This window comes from Prosopis cineraria, unplaced genomic scaffold, assembly GCF_029017545.1.
Source record: "Prosopis cineraria cultivar Desert tree isolate PC_DT_omini unplaced genomic scaffold, ASM2901754v1 PC10, whole genome shotgun sequence".
Taxonomy (NCBI): domain Eukaryota; kingdom Viridiplantae; phylum Streptophyta; class Magnoliopsida; order Fabales; family Fabaceae; genus Prosopis; species Prosopis cineraria.
Window position 1 is genome coordinate 19,237,557 of NW_026555341.1, and position 12,204 is coordinate 19,249,760.

Sequence of the window (12,204 nt, forward strand, 5' to 3'; positions counted from 1 at the left end):
TTTTTTTAAATCACCCTTGAGATACAAAAGTTTTATATGTTTTAACATGAATCAACTGTTACCTTTACCATTTTTCACCAACTTTATATTAAAAAAGTATTAAAAGAAAAACAAAGCCAGCAAGAGTCATAATTAGCCAAAGGCAAGGAAAATATTTCCAACTTTCATTATATGATACCTTCTAAATAGATTTATTTTATTCTTGATATAAAGCACTTGATGTAGTATTAATTATATTTTGTTTAATATTACCTATATTTAAAATCATTAATTTTGAGAGAGAACATAATATAAATTTAAAAAATTTTCATTTAAATAAGAGTAAAATTACAAGTTAATTATATTTTCAAACAAAGTTAAAAACTTAATCAGTTCTTCTTGCTTTCAATGAATAGGTAAAGATGCTTTATAATAAGAATTTAATAGAGTATACAAAAAAAATCACAACCAATACCTTCCATGTCCCTTATGGTAGTGGGATGCGGATGATCAAGAAAAAACTATTCATGCTCAAATTGAAATTAGTTCTTTTTATCTAAAAATTGATATTAATTAATACTCTCTTCATTCCAAATTATAAAATATTTTTAGAGAAGATTTAGCGTTTCAAAATATAAGATATTTTGATAAAAATAAGGTTTCATTAATGATAGTTTTTCAATATTACTCTTCCCATATATTCTCTCTCTTTAATATTCTTTCGTTAATGGAGTATTAAATGAAAAGTATTTTTAAAAGTTTATATTTTTGTCTTGAAAAAGTAAAGTTATAAAGTATATTTAATGAGCTTTATTAATATGTAAGATTTTATTTAAAAGTGTCTTATAATTTAGGATGGAGGGAGTACTACATAATATTACAAGTTAAACCTATCACTAACAAAGGTGCTACTAATACCTTTCGATAGAGCTAGTAATTTGAACAGATCAGGTTCAATTTGGACTAGACTTATTTGGATCAAATTTAAAACATCCAAACATATTTAAAAAAAAAAGAAGCCCATATAATTTGAACTAGGCTTATTTGAACCTTGCTCTAACACCTTGGACTTATTCAGGATGATCTAAATATTCTAATTATTAAATTTTATTTTATTTTATTGTTTTCTTTTTAGCTAATTTTAATTTTTATCTTAAAAATTAAGATTTTCATTTTTTTATCTTATGTTAACTTTATTTTATTAATAATAACAATAAAAATTCAAATATTCAAACTATGGCCATTTTAGTGTGAGATTAGTTCAGATTGCTTTGGACTTAATATGTTTGGACTGCAAGAAAGCCTTTTTAAAAATGGGTTCTTTTTGACTTACAGAAGTGAAACAGCTCAAGTGAGTCTCACCATTTTTTCTTAATTTCCCCCAAAATTAAAGAAAGATTCGAGTTAGTAAAAGGTGGAGGAAGAAAGAACGAGATCTGAAAGTGAGCATGAAAAAAATGTTGATAACACTGTGGATCCAGCTAGGAAAAATTGACTTGATATTCTTATATTCAAACCTTGTATCCATTGAAAATCAAGAGAGTTATCTTTCATTGCAATTAGCTATAAATCTTCAAATTTTTTTTGGGAGAATAATATGCAATTAGGTCCTGACAAAATTTTTAAAAAATTAATTATAAACATAAAAAATTAGTTACAAACAAAAATTCTTGTTATAATCTAAATTACATTTGATACTTAAATACTTATTTAAAATTGAAACTTTTAAATTTTTAATTATTTGGATTAATATTTTCAACTTATTTTAAAAAAAATATTGAAGATTTAACTATCATTGATTTAATATTTTGAAACCCAATTATTCTTGTTTAAATTTTTTTCCACCTCCAGCAAAGCCAGGCGAAGATTCATTAACTAAAGGAAAGGTCCAAAGATGTTTTTTTTTTTTTTTTACACATTCTTAGGATATTTTATTTGTTCTAACTTGAATTAAGTGTTACCTCTACACAGTTTTCTTAGACTTATAATACAAAAAAACAGAGGCAAGAATCATTAGCCAAAGGCCAGAAAAAATATATCTAGCCTTTATTATATGATGCATTCTGAAATGATTATTTAATTCTTAATATAAGTCTCTTAATGAAATATTAATTATATTTTTTTAATATTACTCCTATTTAAATTCATTAACTTTGAAAGAGAATGTAATGTAAATTAAAAAAAATATTAAAATAAGGGTAAAATTGCAAGTTTATTATATTTTAGACAAAGTTAAATAACTTAATCACTTCTCTTTACTTTTAGTAAATAATTAGAGGTACTTTATAATAAAAATTGAATAGAGTACACATAAAACTGTCATAATACCTTCCATGTCCCTGATGGTGTAGTGAGATGCCGTTGATCAAGAAAAAACTATAAATACTCAAATTGAGATTAGTTATTTTTACCTAAAAATTGAGATTAGTTACTATTGCCTAATATTACAAATTAAAGTAATCACTAGCAAAGGTGCTAATAACACATCCCGATAGAATTGATAATTTGGAGCTTATCAAATAAATTTGAATTGAGTTTATTTAGATTATATTTAAAATATCAAAATATGTTAAAAAAGTTCATATAACCAAACATAACGTAAACATCTCGAGTTTATTTAAGCTAGCCTAAATACTCAAATTATTAAATATTATTTTTTTGTTTTTGTATTTTTAGATAATTTTAATTTTTATCTTAAAAAATAAATATTTTTATTTTCTAATCTTATATTAATTTTATTTTATTAATAATATTAGCAATAAAATTCGAGTATTCAAACTATATCGATGTGCGTTTGGGCTCAATCAGCATTTGTGAACTTAGTTACGCGTTGGATGGGATGAAAGGGAAATATGAAAGGATGTGACTGGGCCCACATGATTCCGCCAGAGAGTGGGATGACAGTGAAATATCATGAAGTCGCCTATCACACACTCCCTAAAGGGGGAAAACCAGCAGTTTGAGAGTGGCCATTGCAAATAAATATACTAAAAGTATCTAAGATACCTTTGAGTCCCCCGTGAACAATAACAATCTCTATTAACGAGAGTTCATATTAATTCAATAGAAGGTGGTAATATTTTTAAAAAATATATGACCAAATATAAAAAATAAAAACAAAGAAAGAGAAAAGGTGGGTATGACCAAATTAGAGGTGAGTTGATCTTTTCATCACTTAGTACTCATCAAGATGATAAGATATGGATTATCAAGAAATTTAAAAAAAAATATAAAAGTGCATTTTTGTCTTGAAGTATTTTTTAAAGAGAACCTAGTATTTTAACATTTTTATTGAAGCAATTTTATCTATAAAGTTACGAAAAAGAAGCATTTTTGCCTCTTCTAAAATTTTCAATATTGACCTCAAAGATTGACTATTAAAAAATTTGATAGAAAGGATAAAAATACTCTATTTTAATAATTTTAAGGTAAAATTATTCCAACAACAATATTAGGATGATAGGTATTCTTTAGAAAATACTTCAAATGAAAAAATGCATCTTAACCCTTTAAAAAAATTAATTTTACATTTTTATCTTATATTTTTAAAAATAAAAATCTATAAAAATTATAAAAAATTAATAAATTTTTTTACAACCAATCTGATCCAAATTTAATTTAGGTTATCTAATTTAATATTAAAATTTTTTATAATTTATATATATTAATTATTTAAATATACTTTGAATTGTGAAGATTTATGGAAATTTGGTAGGCCCAGAGCAGAGGCATCCTCCTTCCTTCCTTTGTCACAAACAAGAGAATCCATATCGACAATGTTCTGTTCACGACAATTACTCTTTCCCACTCCCCTTGTCTTCTTCCTCCCTTCCCCTTGTCTTCTTTCCTTCTCGGAATTTGTGTTTGATTCTCTTCCTTCCTTCCTTTTAGCTTTTTACTATAGTTTTTCCCCAAACCAATTGCTCTCACTTTCTTGGCCTCTGATCAATACACAAGTTTTTTTTTCATTCCCAAGCAAGCAACAGATTGAGCCACGCTAGCATGAAATTTCCTGGCAAAAGTTCTGTGTTGTCACTGCCCATTATCTCAATTCTACAAAACTTTACTACAATTTTGTGAGTGCCTGTGCTGTTTTTATATTATATATGAAAATAATATAATGTGATTTTTATCATTAATAAAAATTAATTAAAAAATAATAGAAAATAACCTTAAAAGTTATATAAAAAGAGATAAAAAAATTACATATAAGGACTTCAAAATTACAAAAAAATGGATCAAGAAAATTTTATTGATCCTTTTTTAAAATTTTCAAGATATTTTTTATCATTTTTTGATCAATTAATGATTAAAATTATTTTGTTAATCGTAACAGTTAAATTGTATTGTTTTTAAAATTTAAAAGAGAATATTACATAAAAAATAAGTTTAAACTGCCAAACTTTTATATACATATAATTTATGAGCCAATTTACTCTTTTATCCTTAAAATTATGAAAATTAACAACTAAGATGCTTTTGGCTTAACCAAACAGAAGATCATTTTCCTTTCTATGATGACTGAAAAAGTTATTTTTTGGAAAAAGAGACTAGCACTTGATTCTCCGATACAAAATTTTCAAGCCTCACCACCCAGAAAATTTCTAATTGTATTTCAATTCAAGTAAGAACTCATCATCATAAAGTGTATATGGTAATAATTAACTAATGGACACCCTCTTGATAAAACTACATCTCAATTTGAAGCAAACTCTGATCAGATCCCCATATAATAGCATGTTTCAATTGAAATGTTGCAGCTCTAACCATGGCCAGAACCCAGACTGATCATCGATCCCACAGAACATATTGCTCAAATTATTATTCTCTTCTTTCACCATCTGATCTACCTTCTGACACTGAAGCTCTGGTCTTGAACAAGCTTGAAAGAGCTGCTGCTGGTGAGCCACTCCTCCTGAAGAAGGTGGCCTAACAGAAGCAGAAGAAGATGGAAATAAGGTTATGCTAGTTTGATTATGTGTTGAAAGATCAGGACTATCAATAGCAGTTGTTCTTGTTATATCAAACTTAATCTCTGAGCTGTTCTCACTTCTGTTGCTGCAAGATCCCTCTGTTTCCTTGTTCAGGTTGATAGATTCAGTTGGTTCTCTGTTCTTCAATGCAAATATCTGCACAAGTTTCAGTCAAAAAAGGCAACTTTTGTTAAAAAAAAGGGTTGGGGGGGGGGGGGCGTTCAAAAAAGCTTCTATCATAATTACAACACTAACCTCAGCTTGGAGTTTTTGGTTTTGAGCTTGAAGAGAATCATTGTCTGCTTTAAGAGCATCATATTGTCTTTTAAGAACATCATAGTCTTTCTCAAGCTGCTTTGTCTTCCACCTGGCTCTTCTGTTCTGGAACCATATCGCAATCTGTCTGGGTTGCAATCCTAGAGCTCTTGCAAGCTGCATTTTCCTCTCTGGTTCAAGCTTGTTTCCAAGCTCGAAGCTTTTCTCAAGTGTCTTAACCTGTTCCATGTTTAGCCTCCTCTTCTTCTCCCCCGCCTGAGACCCGTCATCAGACAAGTCTTCGTCACCATTATTATTATTAGCTTCTTCACCCATCAGCTCGATTCCTGAAAATGACATGCATCTCTTACCAAGAAATGAAGGCCCCCCTGCAAATACCAACACTTCAGATTGAAACCGCGGGTTACAGTGAGAGAGAGAGAGAGAGAGAGAGAGAGAGTACCATGATGATGATAATCCTGTGGAGCACATGAAGGAAGGAGAGAGTTGAGAGAAGGAGGAGGTTGGTGGTGGTGGCGGTGATGATCCTCTGGGTGAGAGGTTTGAAGCATGAAATTTGCAGGGAAGAAAGCCATCTTATAGCTAGTCTCGTCAAGCGCTCATGGCCTTGTAGAGATCAGTGAGAAGATCAGAAGAAGATCCCTAGACTTGTCATAAAAGAAGGAAGAAACAGAATAGGGACCAAGTTCTTCTCTACTAAATTAGTGTTTCTTCAATCAGAAAGAGTGGAAAATTTGTTGTGAAGGAGGATGGCTTTTATACCTTATTAGTTTTCTCTAATGTGAGTATTGAAAACGAAAAATGAAGCTGGGAGGAAGAAGGGGAAGGAGTAGTAAGAGAGAGATCTTTCAATCTATAGTTCTGCTAGGCTCAGGCTTCCCTTTATATATCATTATTTTTTGTAGGGTTAAAATGCAGAAATATTCAAAAGTTTTTAAATTTTTTTTTCAAAAACTTTTAATATCCTTAAGTTAGTAAGTATCTATTAATTAATTTTATAAAAGAGATAAATATTTTTCAATTTATTTTAAATTCTATTCGGCCTCTTTTATAAAAGTAATTGATGAGTACCAATATACTATTGTTGACTTATAAAAAATACTAGAAGCTACTGGGAAAAAAAAAATTATGAGTATTTTTACACTTCAACCTTTTTTTTTTATTATCCATGTAAAATTAAAAAGATGCTCCACAATTACTTATATTTTATAAAATGAAAAGAAAGAAAGAAAGAAAGAAAAGAAATTTGTTGAGCATTTGAGCAAATTAAAGAAAAAAGACAGGCAATCAAGTAGTTAGAAGTTAAAATGACAGAAGGAAAAGAAAAGGAGGACAGAGTGGAGAAAGCTAGCTTCTCTGAATCAACACGTTCAATATTATTCTTTTGTGTGTGTGAGTGAGAGAGTGCATGTGTAATAAGGCCATGCATTATTAGTTGTAATTATTTTCCTGATGATAAACTTATATTTTCTCTCTTAGGAGACAAGTAGTGGGTTTTCCTCACTAAAGACAGTTGTCTTTCAATGTAATGATAGCATTGGCATTGCAACTAAACACTTTATTTCATGCTCTTGATTCCATTAATGGAAGATATCAGATCTTATTATGATTCTCTGTAGAGAAGAAAGTGACTTCTATTGACATTCACTAATTTTCTTTTTCTTTTTTCATTATTATGAAGCTTTGAGCTCAAAATGACGTTATTTAAAGGGTGTTCAATGTTTTACTGCTCAACTTAATTGTGGTAGAGCCAATGATGATATAGGAAATCTCACTAAGAGGTCCCAAAGAAGGAATTTAATTTTTTAAAAAGTTCTATGAAATGCAAAAATTAATTTTTAATCCCACAAATTTTAATCATAAATAAGTTTTAGTGTACATTTACTGAAATGCCCTTATTTAAAAAAATAAAAATCTCCTCATACTCATTTTGGTAAGAATATTTCGGTAAATGTATTCTAAAACTTACTTACAATTAGGACTGATGAGACTTCAAAATTATTTTCACACTTCATGAGGGGACTTTTTGAAAATTAAATACTTTCTATTGGACCTTTTAGTGAATTTTCCTAATTATATAAACGCATAAACAAAACCCATGAGACGCGGGGAGCTGTGGTCTGCGAACTTTGAATCAAATCGTTTAATTGAATCAATAAATTATTAAATTAGTATCCTTAGTTTAATAAAATGCTTTATTTATAATTAATTTAATTATAATTTGAATACGATTTCAAATATTAATCTTTAAACTACTACTTTACTTTAATTGATTCAATGATGAATCTGATTTAGTGTGTGAGGCAATATTTTATTTATTTTTTATTTGTTATTATATGTTGGGGCATTTTGTGAAGGAAAGAGAGGTTACTTCAGAAAAAAGAGAAATCAGTTGGCCACATTTAACTTTAAGTCCTAATTGGATTGAGAGAGAGAAGGAGGAATCTAAGGCGAGATGGGGCCAATGTGGAGTGAGGGACAGGGGTTGCTACCTAACCCACCAACAGGTATCATGCATTACGACGAAGCTCTTTGCCATCAACCATTATCCCTTTCTATCCATTTCAGCATATGGTAAAAATCACAAGACCCATCAATATCCAGTAAAAGTAATTTCATAATCTTTGATTAGGCATTATAACTTCATAACATGTAAGCTCTCCTTAAAAATAAGAGGTTGTAAGTTCGATCTACTCCTTCAATTAAAACAGAATCTTTAATTAAGATTATTAATTCAAATCTCATTACCAAAACAAACTGCACTTTTGTGGCTTGACTCTAAAATTTATGATTTTGAATTTGATCCAAATTCAAATATACTCTATTTTTTATAATTCTTTTATAATTTTAAATTTATTTATATCCTAATTATTAAATATTTTAATCACTACAATTCACTTGTTCTCTATCTATCACTCTCACCTATTTTCTCATTTCTCTTTCTTATCTTTCGTCCAATAAAAAAGAAAAGATAATTTTGTCATTCTCAATTTTTCATTTTCACTTTGAATCTTAACTTATATATCTCCTTTCTTTGAAATTTTTTACACTATCTATATAAAAATTTTAAATCTAAATATACCAATTCAAAAGCAACTTTTATATTACCTATTTAGGAGCAGGTTATACCCAACAAATTGATTATGAGGCCAGTAGCCGTCAAAATAACTTGAAACTGTTTGAAACTTTAATAAAATGATATTTCAAAAATTTGATTGTAAACTTATAAAGAAAAATTAATCTGCAAGTTCTTGTAATTTGTTTCAATTTAAATTAGGTCTTTGTAATTTATTTTTTTAATCAAGCCTTTATAGTTTGATGTGTTAAATTTTTTAATCATGAAATGTTAAAATCCGTAAATTTTCCTTTAAAAAATGAAATTAATAAATTTTATTATTAAAATATTATATGAATTTATAATTAATTACATAATTTTTATAAATCAAAATGTATATACTTAAGTTATGTCTTCTAAACTAAAGATGTAAACAATTTATTAAAACAATATTTTCCTTCTTTTACCCAAAAATATTCCATCAAATTTTTATAAATTTCAACATTTTTTTTTGAAAAGTTAATTATTCATTAATAATTTTATCCTTCAAGGATCAACATATCAAATGGATCTCAAATTATAAGGAGTCAACTAAAACAAAATAAACTTTTAGGTAGTATGATTGATGAATTTATATTTTTAGATTCAAAATCTTGTATTTTAAATCTCACATTGGAATTCATGCTTTTAAAATCCTTTGTTTGGTATTTTAAAAAATTTCAAATAAAGAAGATAATTAAATTAATATTCAAAATGAAAATAAAAATTAGAAATGATAAATATAATTTGCAATGAATTTGGATTTAAATGAAATCAAAATTTATAAATTTTTTTATATCCAAATGAGGAATTCAGTCCAAATCTTAACCCAAATTTTCAGTAATCCAAATACTTCAATAATAACCATTCAAAATCTCCACTTGAATTTTTTTATCGGGTCTTTCACCTTTGGCGTCAACGTTCCGAAGTCGTGTCCCTGCTTACAACATGTCAAATAGAATACAATATTAAACGACTAGGATATCAATATGTCAAGTCAACGGAAAGAAGGTAGAACACAACTTATAGAAACATTTAGTAGCATTGATTTTTAGGTCATTGAATTTGGATTTAAATTTAAGGTTTAAATATTATATTTAAAGCAGAATCTTATATTTAAAATTCATATATTTAAAAATTTAAATTCCAAAATAATGAAAACAGGGGATAGGAAATGAAAAAAGCAAAAAAAAAAAGGATTAGATCACAGTTAATTTTAAATAACTAGGATATTTGAAAGTCGGATTAAGGTTTATTTTTGCTCGTAAATTATTTTCCTTGAAGTACCAAGTCTTCTAAACTTTTTGTCATAACAATGTTATCCTTAAAGTAATTAAATTGTAGAAAAGTTGTAATTAATATTAAATAGGCAAATATTAACTGCTAACTTAGCTGACTCATATTAAACATTAGAATAACATTTCTACAATTTAATTATTTCAAATTATTTCAAGGATAACACTTCTATGATTTAAGTCAAACTTATTTTTGAATTAGTAAAGTTAACCTTCAACATTTTCCCATTTAATGCCAAAAGCAATATTGTTATGATTTTAATTACTTCAAGAGCAACATTGTTATGACAAAGAGTTAATTAGGATACTTGGTTTGCTCCAACAAAATAGTTCAATAATTAATAAAAATGGACTTTAATCCTTTGAAAAGTACAAAATAATTATAATAAAATATAGATTTTAATTTGAACAAATCCAAGTTCATAAGCTTTTTATGGATCTAAATAGTATATTTGACCTAAATTTAAATCTAAATCTAAATACCTTTACATCCAAACATATCATTAGAGTTTTCTCTTATATTTGAAACTTGATCGCCAAAATTCAAAATATGAATTTATTTGTATTACTTGATGATTGCAAATTATTTGTGGGAAAAAACTAAAATGAAAATATTTCTCGAGATCAAAAACCAAACATAACACCTTGCAAGCATTAGGCAAAAATCACCATTAATGCATGAGGGTGTTAGTACTTAGTGTAATATAATTAACCTGTCAAGTCTTATCAATCTATTTGTTATTTAAATTATATTTCTTGTTTAAATCACGATGAAGAAGCTAAGCTAGCATTAATCAAGAGATTAGATAGATAACTAATATAATATCATTAATTTAGTCTAAGTTAGACTATCATCTTTAATAACCATTTTGATAAGACGACACAGAAACGTTCAGGAAATCACATTCATCCTTCCAGACTGCAACATGTACCAGTTCTGCTAATACCTGCACCATTCCTTTTACTATATCATTGCCAGATAGGTTCATATATAAAAAGATAAACAGATAAGTCCATTACAATCGAACACGGATATAAATATGTCGCCCACGTTTTTTGATTTCCCCCAATAAAATTGACAATTTTCTTGGTTTAAATGGGTTTTTTTAATACAACACCTCGAATAAATCGTATAAAAGAAAAGTTATCATGTCCTAAGGTTTCTATATTCTGTAGGCGGATTATTGAAGATCATAAGGTCATAAATAGTTGGTATTGTATGCTGGCGAGCAAACAAATAATCAGTGCATTTAATTATTTGCTTAATTATTTGAGTACACTTGATCCAATATGATTGTTCATTTACACATTACAAAAGATCTCGATTTATTGATAGTTTCTGAATGGGGGGTGGCTATTAGAGAAATTATGTTTGAACAAGCAAGAGGGATTCTATGGAGTCAAAATAGATGTTAACTTTGGTAAGCTTGTACCAATAGAATTAAGACCTTTTAAAGCATCCAAGAGTTTAGCTCATGTTAGAGTGGTAGCTAACATACTTGGAGAATCTTTTAATTCAATTTTTTAATCATTGCGAATGATGCCACCACAAATAGTAGCACCATTAATGCCCTATAGCATTGTCTTTATAGAATTAAATGGTTTTACATTAACAAATAAGAGACGTAAAAGTAATTGGATATCTCGGTCTAGGTTATACCTGGTAAAATATAAGCAAATTCTTACTATCCCTCTTAACCACAATTTTTTCTATAAATCCTACTTAGTTCAAAAAATATAAGACATTAGGTAGGTTTTATATATATATATATATATATATACTTTTTCAATTTTACCTTTATTATATTTCATTCAAGTAATTAATAAGGATGTTTTAAATAAGTCAATATATCATATTTTTTCCATTAAATGGTATGATAGAAAAGATATGAAGATTTAAAAAGATCAAAATTTTAACCAACTTTTTTAAAAAAAATAAAAATTAATTAACAACAACTCATATTGTAGTTTGGAGGTCGTATATGGTTTTTTTTAATTTATGACATATCTTTTCTTAATTGCCCTTCATTAAATGCATGTGATTAAAATTAGAGAAAATGAATGCTTAATCACAAGGCATTTCACTATTTTTTTGGCCAAATAGGAATAAATTACATCAAAACCAAAAGTCACATTGCAAACAAGTCGCATTGCAAACAGGGAAAACCAATGAGAAAACAAAAGGCAAAGCAACAAAATAAGGAAATGAGAATTAAAAAATAAGCCAATGTCTATTCAAGAAGTTATGGTTCGCACCAATGAGGAGACCTTCTACAGTTCATTGCATCCTTAGCTAATAGTAGAGACAAAAGAAAGAGATGGTGAAGACACTTATCCTATTAGATTCACCTTCTTGAGAGAGGTAGTTGCGATCAAGTCAACTGCAATATTTCCTTTACGTGGAACAAAAGAGATTGAAAACCTAGCTTGAATAGCCATAATACTGATAATATATCCTCTAAAATGCTTCTACACCTCTAGTTACCTAGAGGAGATAGTCCTTTCTGAATGCAGTTAACTATAATAGAATCAATCACTTTCAAGAATCACTTTATCGTAACTCAAGTCAATAATCACAATAAAGCCC

The 12,204-nt window shown here is 27.9% G+C and overlaps 1 protein-coding gene across 1 annotated transcript; it reads right to left on the minus strand.

Moving 5' to 3' along the window:
* Positions 1-4,555: 4,555 nt before the first annotated feature.
* LOC129322877 (homeobox-leucine zipper protein ATHB-13-like) lies at positions 4,556-6,065 on the minus strand. Its single transcript, XM_054969324.1, has 3 exons — positions 5,671-6,065; positions 5,208-5,596; positions 4,556-5,108 (listed from the first exon to the last, which is right to left on the minus strand). The coding sequence occupies exons 1-3, from the start codon at positions 5,801-5,803 to the stop codon at positions 4,722-4,724; spliced, it is 909 nt and encodes a 302-aa protein (XP_054825299.1). The 5' UTR covers positions 5,804-6,065; the 3' UTR covers positions 4,556-4,721.
* Between the last annotated feature and the right edge of the window lie 6,139 nt (positions 6,066-12,204).